This window comes from Artemia franciscana, chromosome 8 (genome assembly GCF_032884065.1).
Source record: "Artemia franciscana chromosome 8, ASM3288406v1, whole genome shotgun sequence".
Taxonomy (NCBI): domain Eukaryota; kingdom Metazoa; phylum Arthropoda; class Branchiopoda; order Anostraca; family Artemiidae; genus Artemia; species Artemia franciscana.
The window spans coordinates 8749619-8772261 of record NC_088870.1 but is presented as its reverse complement, the minus strand read 5'-3'; the positions used below and the strand labels follow the sequence as shown (position 1 = coordinate 8772261).

Sequence of the window (22643 nt, the reverse complement as noted above, 5' to 3'; positions counted from 1 at the left end):
CGAGCTATTCGATAAAAGATACCAATTTACGTCATGTTGGCTGCAAATCTTAATTTAATATTATGATACCAAATAATACAATTTCAATGTGTTCACAGATTGTCTTGGCTTAATTTAGTGCCTGTCAAAGTTGGGCTGTTATTCAAAATGTGCTGAACCCTTTCCTAAACGGAAATTTTCTGTATATTTTTGGGAAAAGTCTGTTACGTTGATGGAGAATAAACAGAGCAAGCTAAGAACTTGTGCTTCATACATGTTCTTGTCTTCCAAGGGTGACGGGGGGGGGTCAATACCGATACGAACCCTGATAATTATCCTATTATTCATACTCTCTACTATGTATTTATGCAATATGTAGCTTTTGTCTACTTTTGGGTAAATCCGCAAAGGAATGTATTTTTTGAAAGCTATTTTTTAAGTAGCTGCAAACGTGAAATAAATTTTTTAACTTTAAAATTTAATTTTTAATTTGTGAATTTTTTTAATTTTAATATATTATATTACAGCTTTGATCACTTTAAATGGAAAAAGAACTGTGCCTTTGCAGCAATTACGTTTTTCTAAATTATAAGAAAGTTTTGATAGAAAATTTCAAACCCAACTTTACGTTTAAGTTTGAAATAGTTTGCAAAAGAGTGCAAACACGTTTCTCTCACTGAGGCAATTTTTCCTGCATTAAAAATGGAGAAGAAGTTTTATAGTGTCACATTGCGATCCGTCGGAAGTTGGACTCAAATCGGATCAACTGAAATTCAATCTGCAATAGCAACTCTTATAACAGTTGAAGATTGTATCTTTTGTTTCCTTTGGCTAATCCCCTAATTAGCTTGTTTATCATAACGAAGTGTCCTGCCATTCAACCCCTACCCATCTTTAAATCAGGAGATGACAACTTTGGACACTTTAAACCAGAAGGGTTGCAAATAGTAGCATGATGATTGACATAAAACCAAATTTACCAAGAAAATTACTGTACTTCCTAAATCTGAATGGCAAGTAGCAGCAACACGACCTGTCCCGCTACCCTTTAGAAGAAGCATGTGGCGACCTGGTATGATACAATTGGGGAAGAAAATATTTTATTTTTTTTTTCCAGAATTGGGTAAATAACTACTTTCCGGAAACTTTTTTCATATCCAAAACACTAACAAAATTAACACTAACACCAAATTAACAAACACAAAATTAACTAACACAAAATTAACTAAATTAAATTAACTAAATTAACATTAACACTAGCAAAATTAGTGAAACCAGATGAACTTCCACGAATCAGCTCAATTATCAAATCGAAAAATTGCTGATAATTTCATGACCTAGCTGAACTACTTACTTACATTTACACCATTAAAAAAATTGTCTGGAAAACGACTGTTTATCTACAGGGAATTTTTGAACTTAATCTGGAATTTGAAACCTAGTATGTGGTCGCAGAGAAGAGTTTCTGCTGAAAAGGGTTCCACCGTTGGGACTCGATGTCTGGCTGTTAGCGCCTAACAGCAAATGTTATTGTGAAACTCAAGTTATGTAATTCAAATGTTTAGACCATTGGCCTTCTATGGATCTAAAGCTCAAATTCGGCTGCAATTCGTATAAGCAGTCATTTCTGGAAACTCCTTTAGACGTAAATACTGTTTTAGGATCTTTGATTCCATGTAAAAAAATCATACCCCACCACAGAATGAAATGATTTTGTCATCCTCCCTGACTTTATTTTGAATTTTACCAGTTTTAAGACCTTGGCTTCGAGGTAAAGAAATCGCACCGCACCAGAAAATCTAATGACTTTCAACTCCTTATGCTATTTTAAATTTTACCAGTTTTAGGACCTTTGGTTCAAAGTAAAGAAATGGCACCCGAGCACAAAATAAAATGATTTGTAACTTTTCCCAGTATTGTTTTAGATTTTACATAATGTGCACTTTTTTATTTTATTTTTTTTTTATCTACGAAGTGCAGTTTTTTGGATGGATACGAAAAGATTTTCTTTTGTAAGTTGTTAGTCTAGTAGAGCAGAATGTTTGCTTCAATAGTATCGTTAACTGTGTTTGAGAGAGAAAGGGTTCCTGGGTATAATACCCCTTATCCTGCCAAATGACAAGTCAACTTCATTTTAGAATATATTATGGTGCAATACAAATCGTTACCTTATTTATCACCCCCCCCCTCTATATGGGTCCTATAACTATGGGTATGTTATGGGGAATTAAGTATATATCCTCAACTTACAGGAAAAAGGGCTATATATTCAATAATTGGTTTCTTATTAAAGAATGCCAGCCAAAAAAAACTTTCTTTGTGATCCCACCCGTCTCCCTTGAAACGAGCTCGATCATCTCGAAACCAAGCCATGACTAAGTCCACAGCCCATTCAAATGGGTTGTATAATCTAACCTAAAAATGACGTTAATCCCTCCGGATATGTGGCTATCGATTTATTCTGCTAAACAGTCTGCTAAATCTGCTAAAAAATCTGCTAAATAGTTTATATAGACTGGCAGTGGTTACACGTCCACGAGAATGCCAACTTGCTTCTGGTAGCGGATCTTTTTTTCTGATGACCCATCATAAACCATTCTAACTTTTTTTTTATGTCAAGTAGCTTATGTTTTAGGATGGCAATATGAATTTGCTATAAGACTTTTTTCATAATTTTGGTTCAGAAGAATTTGAATAGAAGTAAAACCGATATTATTCTTAGTTTTCTACTAAATCGCTTTTCCAAGCACTTGACATACTTGAAAAGGGGGTTTCAAAAAAGGGGTGTTATTATTACAAAGTTGTCAATTTCTCAGACCGGAATATTAGCTTGGAGGGTGTACTGAAAGAGGGGAATTGAGTGTTTTCTGAGCAAACAATCAACACTGATTTTCTATTCAATGTTGGCTTTTTGCGGGCGAACAGAAAATTGTCAGAAGAGAACTTTTTAATGGCAAGTGGGAATAAGAAAATATTCGCTTGGTGCCCTAACAAAACAATGGGAACTATGAGAGGGAAATCTTCAATCATCCATTTTCTTTTTCAAGAATAGATAAGACAGGTGTGATGTTGCATATGTTTTTCTTGTTTTTTATTATTTAAAATAAATGGAAATAAATAAATGTTCATTTTTTTATATGCTGCATTAAGTTGACAGTACCAATTACTTGACTAAATGGTTTTATGACTAAATGGTTTAATGGTTACTAATGGTTCGACCGAGTGAAAGTACAAATGTCAAACCTGGTGGATCGAAAATGTAAACAACATTTTTGTAAAACAATTTTAAGTTCACTGGTTTAACTTTTTGATTAAAGCATAAAAATACATTGTTTGATGTACAGTTTAAGTTAAATCAGATTTTGTCTGTCGGTCCATTTCTGAAAATTTTATTGACCTAGATTATCTACTTCTCAAGATTTTGCCATCCCCCCTTTTTTTTGTCATCTTTCGTATTTTTTATATAAAAGGTTTTGGTATCTAACCAATTAATTTACTGCAATACATTTGGTAGACACTGCGGACACCGCTGTATAGGATAACCAGTGTCGTTGATCCCATGCTCATCATTTTGCTTATCTTTTAGTGATGAGCCCACGAGTCAAAAAAAAATTCCTGGGGCTATTGAAAGAAGGGTAAGAGAATATCAAAAATATCGTTAAAAAGTTCGATGTCATGAATTTTTACTTAAGTTTTCTGCACTCCCAAATTTGTCATCATGTATGGCGCTATGACCCTCTAAATCTAATCAAATTATGTATGAGAAGCAGGTGCATATTCACACAAGGGGTTTTTGATCCTGTGGCTCCCCCTCTCCCCTAAAACCTCGAAATTCTCATGATTGTTCCTTTAATCTCTCATATTTTCTGAAGAAGGCACATATTCTAGGTTTTTTCCCCTCTGTCCCCCCATGCCCGAAATAACGTGCCCCCATCGAAATAATAACTATGTATGTGTCTGGTAAGATGGGGAATGTATTTAAAACGCAAAGGTCATCTGTTTTTCCTCCTAAACTCTTAAGAAGAAACTCGAAGAGCGTTCCTAATGGTAGAAAATTGAGGAAAAATTGGAAAATAATGGGCTGTTGGAAGATAGCACAGAAAAAGGTAAGCTATAAAAAAAAAAAGATATTTTGACTTGACAGACTTAAGCCTATTGTCATTACCGACAAATATAGCAAAGAAATAAAGAAAAACAAAGAAATAAACTAAGCTTAAAGTTGAGATTAATAATACCTCTTAAAGTTTGGTCTTTGAAAGTAGGCTCGTATGAGAGGAGCTGAAACTAACAACAACATTTTTTTTTACCCTAGTTTAACTTTGATAGAATCTAATTTCCAGCCTTAAATATTTTTGCCTTATTTCTTGTTATAGATTGCTTCTAATATTTCATCTTCTTCTTCCAGGTGTGGTTTAAAAATAGGCGAGCTAAATGTCGACAGCAAGCACAACAACAAACAACAATCACAAACAGTAATCCTAGCAGCACTTCAGCAACTTCGGTTGCAAAAACTAGGGTAAAGAAGCTCAAAACTGAGCCGATGAGTCCTTCTGCTCAACCAACATCCACAACAGTTGATAAATCAAGTCCTCGTGAGCCAGCAACGAACCAAAGTCCAGCAACAAGCCCTTCCTGTACACCTCCTTCTTCACTGACACCATCAAACTTAAGTCAGTCCTCTGATGCCAATAATCACTACCCATTCTGGGGTACTTATAGTCATATGTCTGAATTCCATACACCTGCTTCAGCATGCCGAACACCGTATTCAGCAAATCGTACTGCTCATGCTTCAAGCACAGGGATAAATCCAACTACCTGCTATCCCCAAGGATACGGGGCAACTGCTGCTATGTCATACTATCAGAATATGGGCATGGACTATATAACCTCATCTCAGTTTAATATGCCAGTGTCTGGGCATGGACTTCATCCTGCAGCTTGTAATCAGGTTAGTAAAAATACAGCTATTACTCGTTAAGACTAAGTTTCGTTTATTAAACATTAAGGAGTTTGATTATTTTTTCCTCTTTGTGTAGCAGCAAGGCTGTCCAAGTAGATTTTTACAACGGGGAAGGGGCAACGCGGTCAATTTGTGGGACAGGGATGAGAGAATTTACCCCCCCCCCTTATCTTCTATTCCCGAAGGTTTCTAAAAATATCTTTGTTTCGGGGGGAGGGGAGGTCAGTTGAAAAGGAAAGAAAATAATCCCCCCTCCATTCTAAAAAATGCATTTCCCCTATAGATTCTCACGAATTGATGCCACAAGGACCGACAGAAAGGAGAGAGAAGTTTTTTTCTACTAGGGTATTTTTTTTTTAATTACAAATTTGCACCCTCCCGAGCATCGATTACTATCTTTACTGAGGTTGTAGGTTCTTAGCTGTTAGGGAAGGGGTTTTTGGCCAAACTTTTTTGGAATAACTTCCTGTAATCACAATATATTTTTTTCAAGTTTGCTTGTGGATTTCATTGTTTTTCTTAAAATTAGTTTGTGTGATCTCTTAGAAAACCATTAAAAGTACAGGTTTTAAAACGTGACTTATCAATGATCTTGAAAAATCCCTTTTTACAGCTCTATTATGTATAAGTTTTTATTCGAAGCGTCAACTAGATGTTAAATACTGTGCATAAACGTCCCCCCCCCAGAAATTGCTTTCTGATTGATATAGCAAAAGTTACCATATTAGAATCGTAATTGAAATTCAAATCAAGAAATTATGAAGAAAATGTAAAAATATATACTGCATATAATCCAGTGGTGCAAATTCTCGAGAATGTAATTTTGGAGGGGAGTCTGAAAGCATAGGGGTGGGGTAATTTTTTTGTTTCTCCAATAATATCACAGAAAAAGTATTTTCACGTTTTAGGGGGAGGGGAGATATAGGAGGAATTGCTTCCCACCTCCTACCCCATTACAATTGACGCCCCTGATGCAATGCATTCCGTACCATTTGATCTATAGCCTCAGGGTAATCTTGAAATCCTCTTTTAACGCCAGTTGTTTTCCTTTAATGTATCGGACTTCTCGATAACATACCACTTCTTCTTCCTAATTTCTAACTTTCTTTGCTCTCTAATCCAAAGAAGGGGCGTCTCCTTCCTTAATTTTTAAGTTATCTTTAAGTTTTTAATTTTATGTTTAAGTAATCTTTAAGTTTTTAATTTTTAGGTTTAAGTAATCTTGTCCTTCCTTCATCTTTAAGTTTACGCATATATTTAAATTTGGTTTTTTGAACCCTGGTAAAATTATCTATTATCGAAAAGTATCGCACTTTTCGATAATAGCCTATACCATTTTTTTTTTCCTAATTTCTACCTTTCTTGGCTCTCTAATCTCCTTCCTTATTTTTAAGCTTTTAATTTTTAAGTTTACGTAATCTTGCCCTTCCTTAATCTTTAAGTTTATTCATATTTTTACATTTGGTTTTTGAACCCTTGTAAAATTATCTATTATTGAAAAGTATCGCACTTTCCGATAATAGCCTATACCATTTTTTCTTCCTAATTTCTACCTTTCTCGGCTCTCTAATCTCCTTCCTTAATTTTTAAGTTTTTAATTTTAAGTTTACTTAATCTTGTCCTTCCTTAATCTTTAAGTTTATTCATATTTTTACATTTAGTTTTTTAAACCCTTGTAAAATTATCTATTATCGAAAAGTATTGCACTTTTCGATAATAGCCTATACCATTTTTTCTTCCTAATTTCTACCTTTCTCGGCTCTCTAATCTCCTTCCTTAATTTTTAAGCTTTTAATTTTAAGTTTACTTAATCTTGTCCTTCCTTAATCTTTAAGTTTATTCATATTTTTACATTTAGTTTTTTGAACCCTTGTAAAATTATCTATTATCGAAAAGTATCGCACTTTTCGATAATAGCCTACACCATTTTTTCTTCCTAATTTCTACCTTTCTTGGCTCTCTAATCCAAAGAAGGGGCGTCTCCTTCCTTAATTTTTAAGTTGAAGTATTCTTTAAGTTTAATTTTTAAGTTTAAGTAATCTTGTCCTTCTTTAATCTTTGAGTTTACGCACATTTTTACATTTAGTTTTTTTTTAAACCCTTGTAAAATTATTCAGCGCCCTTTAAGAGAGTAACTTATCATTAATGATTTGTTAAGAATCAGCCCTTTGTAGTGGCATGGGTACTTGTCTATTATATAAAACACACTCGAGAAGTGAAGTTTGGTTAATGCTAATGAAAAAAAAAATTATGGTGAAAATAGAATACTTTAATAGCCAAATTTTGAAAACTACAAGAGTACAAAGTCATGGTGTGTCCATTGACGCAGTGTTTTGTTTTGGGCAACAACCCCTTATCCTGGAAACATATAATTGCCTGATCTTCGGTCCTTGGCAAATCCCAAATCTTAATTTGAACATCCATGTTGAGACACTATATTCTATCACTAGTCAAAGCAAATTAACCGGTGTCTTCAGGAAACGCGTTGATAATGAACTAAAATGAACTAGGTCATGAATGGCGTTAATAATGAACTTTTCTTTAGTCTTTGAGACAGTCAGTCGATACCGAAGCTCCCAATTTGATAATTCACAATTGACCTTCACAATTGTGCTAATAAAGTATTCTATTTTCAGCAAATTTTATTGTCACCATACTTCATATCTCGACTGTGTTTTATATAATAGACAAGTACCGGCATGTTATGTGGAATCTGTACTTAAATAAATGAATTCTTCATTTCAAGGGGTGGTAAAGATTTTAAATACTAAAATATCTAGACTTCTTTAGAATTTCATTTTCCTATGTATATCGCACAATTTTGCCTCTCCACGACAACCTCTGAAGAACATTCGGCCACGTGCGAAGCAAAGTTGTGCCCACTCGTGTAGCCTCCCTCTCTAGGCATCTGCCAAGCGACGTTTTTTCCAGTCTACATCTACTAATGCCGAGGGTAACCAAACACCATCATGAGGGAGCATTATATCGCCTTTGCGGCACATATGGCCCGAATATCACAATCTACTACTTCGAATTCTCTAAACTATCAAAGATTGTTTTTTTTTCACGCAGGAAGGTTTTCATAATCCTATCAGTCCCAGAATGTACCCAGTACCCAGAATGTGCCGGAGGCAATATCGTTGAAAATTTGTATTCGTTTATAACGTTATTTTGTCAATGCCCATATCTTGCATCCAGACATATTGCACACATTACCATTACCCCTGATTAAAAATAAAATCAATAAATTGGGGAGAACGTGCAATAAACAACACTTCAAATAATCGATTCCATCACATTTTTTTAACTTTTTATAGCCTAAAAATAAACTTGAAAAACTGGTTTTCTTCTTCCACATATCAAACTTCTTGATCTCTTGCAACTTTTTCTTTAAAATTATTCTGCAGATTATAAATTTGAATTACAAAAGCTCAGGTTCAAGGCTATTGATAATACTTTAGATTAACAAAAATCCCTTTATTTGTGTTTTTGTTTTCTAAATTTCTTGATATTGTCAAGTGAAAGACCATGTCTTGCCTGCAAACGACTTTCAAGTTAAAGCGGATTAAACTGATGAGATCTGGTCCACCCTTTTGTTCAAAGATCATTTTCAAATTTTCCGCTTGAAGGTCAGACGACCTAGCTTGGCGTCCCGTTTTCCACCTTACTTAACCCATCTTTTCAAATCAACAAAATAATAGTCCACGACCGACAAATTCGCTACTCCGATTAACGGCTGATTGGTTCTATTGGGGGATTAATAGTGGTGAATATTTGCTGCTACTGTTTTGAACGGGACTCTGTTTTCAGGTTGTCTATCATCAATTGACTGATTTCTTGCTAAATTTGTCGGCTGTCACTATACTTCCTATCCTTTAAATCTGAATTACAATAGTTTATAGACCGGGGTCTCGACTGGGGTCCAAAATAGAAGCTATAGGTAAAAACTTCTTTGGAAAAATAGCAAAATATATTCTTCGGCTTCATTCAATTCGTCTATGGGACTATGCAATCGAATACAAGCACATTGTAAAAAAAGCAATGTTTAATATACAAAAGATGAAAAAAGGATATTTTCCTGCAATATCATAGTATAATTTTTGCTAAATTTTGACAGTCTAATAGCATGATCTTATAAAAATATATTTTTTTATATTCTAGCCAAGCATGCTTATAAGAATATTTTTTTTCTGGGAAGGAGGCAATCCAAATTTAAGGCTAGCACATGAATAACGTACGCAGAAAGCGGGTCTCCCCCCCCCGTCTCGAAGCCATGCCTTCTTAGAAACTTCTGGGTGCTTCTTAACCCGTCCATAATATAAGATGTTACGGTGAATGTCCGAAACCTGGTTAATGTCGACATTCACCAGTGAATGTCCGAAATTCTTATTTCTCTGATGGTATTCAATTAGCTTTGCGAGTGAGGTTTTCAGTCTTATACAAGCTATGATGGTAAAAGTTAGGTTATGTTATGTTAGTTTAAGTTAAATTTGGTTATAAATATCAGAAATGGGTTAAAAACCTAAGCTAACCCAACCTATCCTATCCTCTCATCATCAAATGTTGTATTAAATTGAAAAAGTTGACTGGCAACACTGACTAAATTGAAGGAGAAAAAAAGGTATAATGCCCCCCGTCGTCCCACAAAGCTTAGTGGCGTCAATTAATGTAAACTAGGGAAGGGACTATTTTTTTAATGGAGAGGATAAATTATTTTATATATATATATATATATATATATATATATACGCCATTGGCTCTTTAAATATTATTTTCACCCCTCCAACCCTTTAATTAGTGGAATTTTCTACCTTCTGGATGGGGAAGGGCAAGCGCCCCTAACACCTCACCTCACATCCGCCCCTATTCACGCACATAGGAATAATCACTGTGATGTACTTATCTGGTATACCATACAAGGGTAAGATCTGTACTAAAGTTGTTTTATCAGGTGAATCAAATGCCTGTAAAATCTATATAATTGAGATTAAAAGGGAACGGATAATTTTTTAAATTAAATCCTTCTATTAAAGTGAATTAACTATTGTTTTTTTTTTCAATATGTGAGAACATGATGCATGAATTTCGTGGTATATCATTATTTGAAAAATTTGCCGCCTTCAAAAAATTGTATCGTTTTGATCATTGATTTTTGAAAACAATAATTTCGGTATCACTCTTTTCCAAACCTCTTCGAACCTAAAACCCTTACATGGACTCTACTGTGGCAAATGCGTCTCCCATGACCCCCCCTTAATCCTTATGGATCTAGAGATAGCCTTAGCTATATACTTGACCACGTTGATTTTAAATAGCGATGAAGACCACACTGCCTTTCCATCACAAACACCTAAAACAACTAGAACAATAGGGAATTTTTCAAGACCATGGGAAATAAATTAGAATTAATATTTTGGCGCTGTATTTCAACCTGGTTTAACTTCGCTGAGGTAAGGATTCTGGGATTGTTTTGAAAAAATGTTCATTTTAGTTTTATTAATTTTATCCTCTTGTAAGTTGTTTTTTCTTATATATTTTTGTATTGCCGAGGACGGCCTTGGACATAGGGCCGAAATATTCATTCTAATTTGTTTCCCACTGTCTTGGGAAATTCCCTATTGTTCTTCTTGTTTTTGGTGCTCGTTGATTTTTTGTTCAAGTTGGTATTATGAATCTGCTGTTGATGAGAAATAAGTAAAAAGAAAAAAAAAACATACAAACCAATAGAACCATTAGCATTTTGAACCTAGCCTAGGGCTATAGCTGGCCCCGTTTGGGAGACTAGGATGCAATTGTAATTATAGCAGCCACCATAAACGAAAACCCCATCCCGTTGAATGGAGTATTGAATGGGACTGCTCTTTTTTTTTATTATAATGGTTAGTTTAGAGGAGGCAACACACAAGATTGTTGCCAAAATTTTTGCCAATTTTTTCGTTCAGGTGTAATTATTAGGATTCTATAGGATCATGAAAGTGTGAAAAAGTATGCTATTTTGGAACCTTCTTCATTTCATAAGCAGTCCTAATAGTTCTTATGTAACTATTCTGTTCAATAACTAATAATATGATCCTTGTATCTAAAGAAATTATTGTAAATGTATATTTTGTTTGGAATGTTATTTATACATGTAATCATTGGGACTAACCCTGAAAACTGCAAATACAGTACATGCAATTATGCGCCACAGGGGCCATGATCCCAGTTAGAAATATAGTGAGTTATATCACAAAACCAAGACCCTTGAAATACCACATAAACAAATCTTAAAAAAAGTATCGTTATTTGTAATGACTGAAAGCCTGAAGGATTGTTCGATGAAGGGGGAAGTCCCCCTCTTCGATAAAATGTGAGAATCAGGTACCGCTCTAGCCGTAAACAAAATGAATATAATAAACTTGACTCATGAAATCCTATGTTATCGTGGGTCATTTCCTATTGGCTCAATATGATCACCAATAGAGCCGTTCCTAGGGGAGGGAGCAAGTGGGTCAGCTGCCCTGGGTGCCACAGCTTGGGGGAGGCAAGAGTGCCACCACGGCTGGAGGGTTGTGGCTTGGGGATAGTCAACTTTGATTAAATTTTTCACTACGATTCGTCTTTTTTGCTTATATTTTAGTCGGGAGGAGGGTTTTGTAATTGATTTTTCCCCGGGCGTCACCAACCCTAGGAACAGCTCCGCTCGTAATAAGATACTTGACCTTTTGTTTAATTGTGGGGTTACTCAATTGCATTTAGCTCGTAAATAGTAATTTCTCATGCATTAGCATTTGACAATGACTTGAACAAGTATGTACTCAGGAGTTTATGGGAGAAGAAGTAAATTCGTCAAACCGTCATCAAATTCGTCAAAAATGATCAGATAAAAGCCATTCATAAGAAAAAGGTAGGAAAGAGCAAAAGAATTGTTACATTTAAGGAGTCCCCCCCCCTCCGTACGTTTACTCCTGATCCCCAGTTATCCACTTCTATTCGAAAATAATAATAAATTCCGTTTCGCGAACACTTGGAAGCCAAGTTGTTTGTAACGGTGGAACATACTACTAAATTACGCAGACACTTTTCCTTTCAGTGAGGCCTATTTGTCATAGCCGTTGTCACTGCATTTGTTTACATTAGCAGATCTTGCACAATCAAAGTGAGGGTCAATCTATATCACAGTGCTTTGATACAAAGGGGGTTGGTTTGCTCATTCACAACGATCGGGAATTTAATATTGGGGTAACATCTCTATTTCGTGGGATCGATTATCTACCCATTTATTGCCGACAAATATGTCGGAAAACAGGGCCTGCAATTGATGTATTGTAGTGCCCTGCCTTCTTTTCATTTTTTCCGGGCAGTCAGCAGTTAAAAATCATTTTTCACTTTATGGTATTTGGGCACACTTTCTGTGCCTCTTCGTTTAGCAGGTTTAGACACCTGGGGTGGTAACAAGGAACTCCCAGGAGTTTTCTTGTCAAACGGTTAGGGGGTATTTTAGATTGATTATGACTTTGATTGTACACCAGGGTAGCTTGTGTCATAAATATAAGACTAAGATAGTGATAAAAGGTTAGTTCAGCAGAAAAGTTGGCTAATTAACAGGCCATGACTTTACCTTTTTTGTCAAGGTTTTGGAGCAAATGAATAACTTGTCTGTATGGATGTAGCTACGCATTTTCTTTTGTCATGGCGTCTAAAAAACTTCAAATAGACAGGGAGAGAAATTTGAAAAATATAGATAGCTCCAAAACTGTAAAAATCATTGGGATCCGAGTTAGAAGTCCCCTTTACTCAGGATATTGGATTATGGGCTTGTCATCCAGTAGCATCAATGCATGGAAATTTTGGAGGAGGAAACCATTTTTAAAATCTAGGCGAGCAATTTTAACGAAAAAGTTTTTTTTAATGAAAATATCTTTCAAAAAGTATGTTCAAAATTTAGGGGAGGGGATGAAATCTAGAGTGTCCTGTTAGCTTACATAAAAAATGTAGCTCAATGATTAAATGACGAGATGGAACCTGGATTGAGAAAGCAATAAGTCTCATGAAGACGTTCATGGTAGTAAACAGCAGGTTTGACCGTAACTCTAAATTAGAAGATAGCTAGTAGCCAGGGCCGTATCCTGGATTAATTTTGGGGGTGGGGTGGGTATTACAAAATACTTTTTCGGGGAGGGGGGTTACAAAAAAAGGACTTAAAAATGCTTCAAAAATTTTTTTATATTTATTTTTGTTAGGTTTGTACGAGTCGAACAAACATTTGGGGGTGGGGTTTCAATATCCCTAAGCCCCCCTCCTTGATATGGCCTTATTAGAAACAAGCGTTATTTATGGATATACCTGTTTTTATATTGATTTTATAAGAACAAATGTAAGCTTGATTAAGTTAAAAGTTACCCAAATAGAGCTTTTAGCAAAAAAAAGAATTTTACATAATTTCATAGAATGAGCAAAAATTACTCCCAAATAGGCTGCAATGCTTATGAAAAGCAGACCTTCAAATTGAGCAGCTCTGGGAGAACTTTAGCGAGGACTGTAAGACCCCATGCATGAGTATTCAAAATTTTGCAATTGGTTCCGTGATAAAGGGGATTATGGGTACTTATTTCGTCTGGGGTGTTTTTTTCCCTGGAGGTGATGATATCAGACCAGTGATCGTTGAACGTTAGGATTGGAGTCGTTCAATTGTAATTTTAACCCTTTATCCATCATTTCTAACCTTTTTGGAAGATACATTATCTTTTTCGTTCTTTTTTTTTGTTTGTGATAAAATCATAAATTACTTTTTATTTATTGAATATTTAAATGCTGGAAAGTGGTTAGAACATACAGCCACCCACAAAATTTTGTTTTTATGTGGCTCTTGAATTTCTTCTATAATGTAGTTGTGTTCTATTATTTTTTCTGAATAAAAATATCAAAAAAATATAACAAAAATCTACCTATCCTGTGTCCTATTTATTATCGGAAAATATATTTTCATCGAGTGCTATTTTTGCTAGAATAGGGCAACAATTTCCTCATGCAAAAAAATTTTGAGGCACTACCACAAAACATTCTTTTATAGCGTCCCAGTTTTAGAGATAATAGCATCCTTATGTTGTGTATTCGTCCCTAAGTATGCGCAAAATCTATCCAGAACCAATACTGATCATTTTTAAGCTTTATTTGACCTTTTGACCGTTTATTTAACCTTTTTTTCATTCGAAGCTTTGCTAATTTAAGCATAGAAATCTGTAGCAATGCACCAGCTATTAAAGAGGTGGCTACGAAATTTTTTGGGATATGGAGGGTGCCTTCAATGCCAAAGGAGAATCTAGGCTTAAATATTTAACATTTTTATTAGATGCTATTTGATCAGTACCGAGAAAAAAATATATCCCTTTTACCTCCATTAATTTGGAGGAATGCATTTCAAATAAAAGTGCAGTGTGGTAGGGTGATGAGTACATCCCCCCCTAATAATAAGATTTATTAAAATAACTTACTTTGTAACATTTCAAAACTAAGAACTGAAAATCTTTTTTCGAATTTTTAGAGCTACCCTTCCCTAATCTGTAAAATTGCTAAGGTATACAATTCTTTAAGGGATGATCACCAGTCTCAGAGCACAGCTAGGTTTCAACTAAGTTCAGTTGTGTTTCAAAGAGCTTGGTATGAGGGGGGGGGGTATACGAGCAAAACGTAGCATACTTATATTTACACAACGTATTTACATAATATGTGCCGTAATAATATTATACACTTGCAACATATCCCTTCTTTTCTACTTTCATTTTCAGTAAATTTGAACTTCTCACTTTGAGCTCGAGAATAACCTGGTTAAAATAATTCCACACTCATTCACAAAACTATTCGTCAAAACTTAACTTTTCAAAACTATTTTCTTCTCAGGTTTGTTTTGATCTAAACTAAGAGTCAGAGCAGTTTTTGTTCTCCTAAAAATAAAAGTTCTGTTTTTTTTATTTGTCTACTTATTGCAATAATGTGCGATGTATTACGGGATGTAATATTTGTTTTTAATATTTAAAAGTAAGGGAAAACAGTAGCAATTTAGGTGGACTGTCGGGATGATGATGATCCTTAGCTACAAGTCAAGCACAGATGAAATTTGTGCTCACTAGAAATAGAACCTATTTCAATAATTTTTATCTTTTAAAATTCAATTCGTTTTGTATTATCATTGCTTAATTTAGTTCAAAATAGGTTGACTTCTAACAATTAGATTGCTTCAAGTGGTGTTTTTTTTTTTTTTTTTATTAAAATGATAGAGTTGATCTGCATCATAGGCTACTGAAAATTTACAAATTGAAGTACTGAATGTCTAATTTTTCGCTAATTGATTTTTATTTTACTCTTGCAAAATCGCATTGAGCTCCTTAATATGACGTCGATTTCAAACTAACAAAGAATCGATTTGTTGAAGTTCTACATTTCTGAAATTCTTTAGAATCTAATTTCTGAGCTAATTAATCTTTTACTGATTATGTCTTGAAAATGTATCTCCATTTTCATATTCACAAGTTTAGTTAATCCAATTGCTTACATAGCGGAAATTCAATCTTGGTCAGTCTGGATTTATCAGCCTATCAAATTTTGAATAAAGAGTCAATAAAATTCTCGCACCTATTCACATCCATAGTGTACACCTTAGCACCATGCCGTGTAATCCTAATCTCATCTTGGCCTGTAATCTGTGTTGGTATGTGTACACCTAGTGTGACAAATAATTGTACACAACTTGTCAATGGGTTTGTACTTTTGATCCGTGGAAGTACAATTGAAAGATTTGGAGGATTAGAAAGCCTGGCGGGTAGTCTGTATTCTCTCTCGCTATTAGAAGGCCATTTTCGAAACCAGCCGTCTATATAAGACTCTTTTCAAGTTTAAAGCCTGCAATTGTCGTTTCAACGAACGCTTGGTTGATTTAAAGGAACTAAAAAAAAAATAAAAAAAATATAATAATGTTGAGAATAGACTTTGCTACAGTCGTACTCAAAGGCCTCGATGAATCTTCCCTATTTTCTTTTCTTCCGTTTTTGTATTTTTACAAAATCCACTTTTTGTCAAAAACAATGTATGACAGGGACATAATTTTTTTGGGGGCAGGAAGAGGAAACTGGGCCCCAGACCCCAGTTTGCCCCTCCCTGGCAGAGAATTTAGAGTCTTTAAAATCTTGTCAAAACTAAAATAGGACTACATAATTCAAGCATTCATAAAAATATATCCGTTTTCTTTAGTACACCTATGCCTTTATGGTATTATATGGCTCATTTTTCATACTTCACTGTCATTTTCACTTGACTTGGGAAAATTGGCTTCGACTTTGCCAGTGGCGTGGTTGGAGGGTTGGGCAGTTCCTCCCCCAATTATTGGTAGAAACAAATCATTTTTTAACCCAAATCCCTTGACTCTCCGAATATGTACCCCTATTGCCCCCCCCCCCCCAATAAAAATGCTGAAGCTACGCCCCTGAGCTTTGCCTCCTCCCGTGATTTCGACGACATTACGCCACTGATGTGTGAACAATATTTTTTACCATGAATTTTTAACTTGCATTTACCACAAATATGGTTCGATTCCACTTTCTAGTGCTATTTTGAAGGTAAAATTCAGATAATTCCGTCACATTTTGAGAATGAGCTCCGAAAAGCCAAAAATCATCCTTTTTGGGAATCTGGATTGGGGAAAGCTTAAAAATAAGACGTCCTAGCAGGGGGTATGGATGGAGGGTATAAGGAGAGATTTTAAGGGAGTAGAAAATTCATGGGGGGGGGGGAAATTAACAACGAATTTTCTTAAGAGATTGAAGCAAAAGTGGGCAGAGCTCTAATGTCCTCAAGTGGCCTGGCGTAACTATGAATGTAGCATCCCAAGTGGGTGGTAGGGATTTGTATACGATAAAAATAGCCATTGTTTTAAACAATGCCGTATCCAGTATTCATGATCGGATGGAGGGGGTGTTTTTTGGGCAGGAGAGGCAGAGAAAAACTTAAAAATCGCATCAAATATTTGTTTATATACATCTGTATTAAGTTCCTATGAGTTGGACAAACATTCTGGGGGGGGGGGGGGCTACCCCCTCGGATACAGCTTGGTTTTAAAGTAAATAGGACATTTTTCAAAAGAAATTTAAGAATGTTGAGTCCTTCCCCTGCCTGTATGCTCGGCTTTTTAATGCGAAGCCACGAAATGCACTAGAAATGATCATTAAAATTACTCTTGTGTAAATTTCCTTTTCTTTAAAATGCTACACTTGTTTTTTTCTTTCTATTTAAACCGATGAAATTTAACAAGGGAGGTTATCTAATTATCATTATACATACTTTTAAAGATGATTAAATTTTTTTGGAGGGGGGAATTCGAGTCAATCCTGCTGGAATAGGGCATGCGTCAGTTTTTTTTACTGGAGGATCAGGATGTTCGTTAGTTTTTCCCTTGAAGGGTGTCTACAGCTGCCAAATTACTGACTGGGCTATTTAAAATGACAAACAGTGAAAGAAAAAATTTTTCATGTTACCAATTCATGGACCAAATTCTTGGCAAACTTCTATGCAAAAGTAAGAAAGTGACAGTTTTGATATACTAAAGCCTGATCCATCTCAAGAAAATACTGCCCAGTGTCAAGATGTGCCTGAATTTTGACACTTTTCCCAAACTAACATAAGTCATATAGGCTATTCGTAAGATGGCGATAGCTACTTCTGCTGTGCAGCACAATTGTATTACAAAATCGAGGTGCCATCTTCAGATCACTTGGCCTGGTTGACTATGTTAATTTCTCAGTGTTTGTTCTAGGGTTCAATAATAATAATTATAAGATATTTCAAAGTTTGAAAAATAAATTTACCGAAATTGGGGCAAATTTATGATTTCAAACGACCTAAGCATTGAAGCAACCCACAAGTGTAGATCCATCTTCCGCATGAATAAATATTGTCCTTTCTTTGGTTCAGCTATAACCAATGCTTTACCTCGCGAAGTTTCATAAGTTACTTATCAGAAAAGCCTACATAATCCTTAATTATCAGTCCAACTAATGGAACTACTTGTTCACCATCCATTTTCCCAGAAGTAAAATTTGAGTTTGTACTAGCAACTTTAAGCATTCTCTCTTTACTGTTAAACTCCATAACTTCCCCTTTTCTATCCTACTTTCTACGTATTTCTTGCAACTTCTATCCTTACAAGGATGGAGGCTACGCGTCGAAACTATTGATAGATTAGGTTTCTTTTTTAACTGTTATTTCCTATCCCAGAAAATAGCCTCATACGAATAGTTATTGGCATTGATTTAACACCATTATGACCAACATTTCACCTTGTGAAATTGTAGAAATAAATGACCATAAAAGCATACTTAATCCTCTGTCAAAAGATGAATAAATGAAACAACTCGCCCATCTCTAAGGACCATCTATTTTCCCAGAACTAAAATTTCAGTTTTTAATATCAACTTTAAGCATTCCCCTTTCTTTGTCCAACCCCATCAAATTCTCAGAGGGAAGGGAATTATTGAATTGTTCTATTTTACAACAAAGATGATTCTAAACAATAAACGTACAGCATGGATACAAACGAATGAATTGGTAATTGAAACTCTTAGCTACACTTAGTGAATCTTCCCATGTTGTGATTAACAGATTAGTCTCGGCTCAAGAAAGATGAGCAGGCAGGTTTGTAGGAAAACGAGTAATAATACAAACTGGTGACATCTGTCCATGGGCGTTTCTATCGGCCAGGGAAAAGCAAGCATGCATGCGCGGAATTTTTCCAGGGAGATATGTAGTTGGAGCAAAAAATAAATAAATGATGGTCTAGACTGAAATTGCAGGAGTTTATGGATTTTGAGAGAGGTTGTGTGTGCTTACCTGAGAGAAAAGACTCCCATGAATGTAAAACAGCCAAATTATATCTTAAAAAGTTGCATGACACAGGTTGATGAAAAACGTGCGGTCAAACTGGTATTTAAAGTTGCTTGTTTTCAATCTGCCCCCCTTAACTTTATTTCACAATGGGGCAAAAGGTTGCCAAGAGTATCACTAGTTATGTTTATAAGAGTATGTAATTTTAATTCTGTTACATATACACTGTGAATCTGGCCCATCAATTTCACAAGTCAACAAATAGGTACAGATTTCCTGCAAAATTGTAGTTTTACTTATTTCGCTACGAGTTTCACTAATCAAGAAATAAAAAGTAAATATTTTGTATTCTATTCTTTTCTATGTTGTCAGTTGCGGTTCAGTTTCTGGTGAAGTCCAATGATATAAAATTGCAGTGATGCTGAATATTTTTCAAGGATTTCCAAATGCTTTTTGTCCTTTCTATTGGAATGACTTTCTGAAAAAAATTTAGTCTTTATCACAGTATGATGTTTTCCGATGACGAATTTTGCACAAGTAAAAACTGTTTTTGGCTAAAATTCTGGCGGCTCAAAAACAACGGAGCTATTAAGCTATTTCGGTCAAAAACTTTGCTCCATAGGGAGAGCCATTTTAAAAGTTACTTGTTTACCAGGGGCACCAATTAGAGGGTAGGTATGGGGGCAGTAGTAGTGAGTTGTATATACGAATTGAATTCTCTGTAAGTCACTCTTTTTTTCATTTTTGGTTTAACAGTTTGTCAAACAATAGAAAATCCATTGTGTATATACAGTTCAGGGTACGTATTTGCACATTAGTGGGCGGGGTTAAGTTTATTTTCACCGCCAAACGAATGCTATATTTGGATTCAGGATGAATTTTCATTCTGTCTATTTCTTAGCTATCTCATTAGTGAGTTAATCGAAAAATTTATCGAGCTATTCTAGGTGTTCAGTTAGTAGAGCTAGTATGAGGTCGTCCCGGAAGTCATGCCCAAAATTATTTACTGAGAAGTTCTGTATTTAATTGTAGCTTCTAATAAATGAAATAGCTTATGCCCTATCTTGGATATCTATGAAATCTTCTTCTTAAACCGTACTTCAAAAAAGTAAGAACAAAAACTGACGTACCGAACAGTTTTCTGTTACTCGTCTCTCCTGCGAAATTTATGTTGTACAACATAGCGGCTTTTGTAATACCGCAGCTGGACACCAGAATACTCAGCAAAGCTCAACCTTATTCCTGTAATTTCAGTAGTCCAAAATTTCTTCAAAATAATTTCTTGTAATGTCAACTTTTTTTTATTAATGAAATATTTCGTGGCGTATTCATTCATCTTTAAACTTGACAGTCACGCATTAAATACATTAGATAATGAATGAATATTTTAGTTTCATCTATTGTGTGCAGAAAGCCTTTCTTAGCTACAACTGCCATTTTGTCACCTAATACTAGCAATCGTATCCCTGCTAGAGCTCATTAGCTACCCCAGGATTAAAAAAGCACAACACAAACATAATATCATATTCCCCTTTTTTGCAGATAAGCAGTCACCCTTATTATTCTACACAGTCTGTGTATACACCAGGCTCAGGACATATGCGAACTCCCCAGCAGGCTCCCTCTGTCCATTCAACAACCCCTGTCGGAACAGCTGGCAGTGGAATGCAATTCCAAAATAGCAGTTCTTCCACGCCGGATTATGCTGAATTTGATCAGAGGTTCCAGGTTCTGTAATTGGTTGTCTCTTGGGTGTGATTTTAGGACGTTGTGTACAATAAGTTTTTCAAATGTTATTAAAAACCTTAGTAAGGTCGATTTGATCTCGGAAAGGAATTTTAGTTACTTTCATTTTGTGAAGTTATTTATCCGAAGCTTGATTACAGTGAAGTTATGAACTACTTGCTCCTTTTTACTGTTCTTGATTTTGGAATTATATTTCTGCTCATTTAAACATCTATCAAGTTCAAACATTATCCTCTTTTGTTTTACTTTTTTGTAAGTTAAGTTCTCCCTAAAAGCAAATTTGCTATTCAGTTTCTTTAAATAAGTTTTCGTTTAGTTCTTTCATGAAAATTGAAGGTTGATGTTGGTTTTTTATTCTTTTGTTTTGCTTGTAATCTTTTTAGCAAGCTAATGTAATGCAAGGACGCCAGCTGGGTAGGAGGTATGGGGCAAGAAATAGTCCCATTCTCTCAAATTTTGACAATACCTTCTTTTATATTTTCACTGAAAGAACAAACAAAAAATTGAAAACACAATAACCCAAGTTAAAATAAGATTAAGCTTCTTCTATGAATTTTGAAAAAATACCCTTTTCAGCATCTTCGTTTGAGAAAATAAATTAAATATTCATCAATATTAAGAAACAGTTATGAACTGCTTACTGGCTTTGATTACTACTGAATAATGGAATTACATATCTGTTGACCTGAATAGTTTTCAACTTTGAATATCCCCGCTATTCCACCAAAAAGTAGATTTGTCGTTTAATTTCCTCGCGAAACCTCTTTCGCTCTTTCACAAAAACTGAGAGTTACAGTTTGTTTTCTTTTCGTTTTTATTTTTAGTTTCTTGCCTCGTAAGTACACGTCCAGCTAAAATATCAAGCATATTTTGAAAAATAATTTTTCAAAATATTTAGAATAGAAAAAAAAAACATTTTGACAAAACAAAGTTGCATTGTTTATCAATATCAAGCAAAGCCAGGGTATCATTAATAATTTTTCATAATGTTTAGAATAAAAAATTATTGTTCAGGGATAATTTTTCTAAATATTTAGAACAGAAAAACACCATTTTGACAATAAAGAGTTGCATTATTCATAAATATCAAGGAAAGTAAAAGTATAATTAATGATTTTCAAAATATTTAGAATAGTAAAGTATAATTCAGGAATAATTTTTTTAAATAATTAGAACAAAAAAAAAAACACCATTTTGACAAAACAAAGTTGCATTGTTCATAAATTAACAAACAGTTAATATGACGAGTGTAAATTTGGTAAGTTTGCGAGGCATCTGTTCTCTCAGCGGAGAGATGAGACTGAAAAACCCTCCCACCCTCCCCCTTTAAATATTAGTTTTTAAGAAGCAACTTCAGCTGAAATGTTAAGACTCTAAGGTGAAGTTTATACTGACAATCTTAGTTTAGAAAAAATGTATATAGCATGTACTTGGATGTAGCTAGGGGACAAGGTTGGACCCTCTTAAAAAACTCATTGACCCTTTATAAAAAAACCTAGCTACGCCCATAAAATAATTACAAACATATCAGCGCAAAGTTTTTATTTTTATTTTGTTTCTCTCTGTAGATATTTTAGTGCTTTTTGTTTATGGAAACAAATTATTAATTATAGATGTGATGTGATACAGTCAACGAAATAAAATTTATTCAACAGTCTATGACTTCTGTTTTTGTTAAGGAAGGAGTTAAATTTAGTGCCTTGTTCCTTCAACAATAAGCTGTATATTTCGTTCCAAAGATTTTTATCTTACCCTAGATCTTTATGCCACCAGAGTCAGCAAGGGAATCTAGAAAGGGCCACCAGTTTTCCTTATATGTGCTGCTTTCCAGACACCATCTCATGGGGGTTGTAAATTCTTAAGATTAGGCTATGAAGGGCCCATTTTCATGAGGCAGGCAGGCAGCTGAACTTCACCTCTTATCCTTGCGAAAAGCATCTGTTCAGTGGATAAGTGGATTCCTCCATCCAACTTTATCCTGGTATTAAATGTAAAAAAAAAAGTTTTCTCAACTGGAAGTAAGGAGCAACATTAAAACTTAAAACGAACAGAAATTATTAAGTATATGAGGGGTTCATCTTCTCGTCAATACTTCGCTCTTTAG

General features: G+C 34.8%; 1 protein-coding gene across 4 annotated transcripts in view; it reads left to right on the top strand.

Moving 5' to 3' along the window:
- The window catches only part of LOC136029944 (homeobox protein OTX2-like), a 44088-nt gene extending 21892 nt beyond the window's left edge, over positions 1-22196 (top strand). For 3 of the 4 annotated variants that reach the window (XM_065708488.1, XM_065708486.1, XM_065708489.1), the window contains exons 4-5: positions 4385-4930; positions 20336-22183. In XM_065708488.1, coding sequence (XP_065564560.1) covers positions 4385-4930; positions 20336-20530 — 741 coding nt within the window. In that variant the 3' untranslated portion in view covers positions 20531-22183. Of the gene's footprint in view, positions 1-4384; positions 4931-20335 lie in introns of all 4 variants that reach the window. The other variant, XM_065708487.1, reaches the window with a different exon arrangement.
- The last annotated feature ends 447 nt before the right edge of the window (positions 22197-22643 follow it).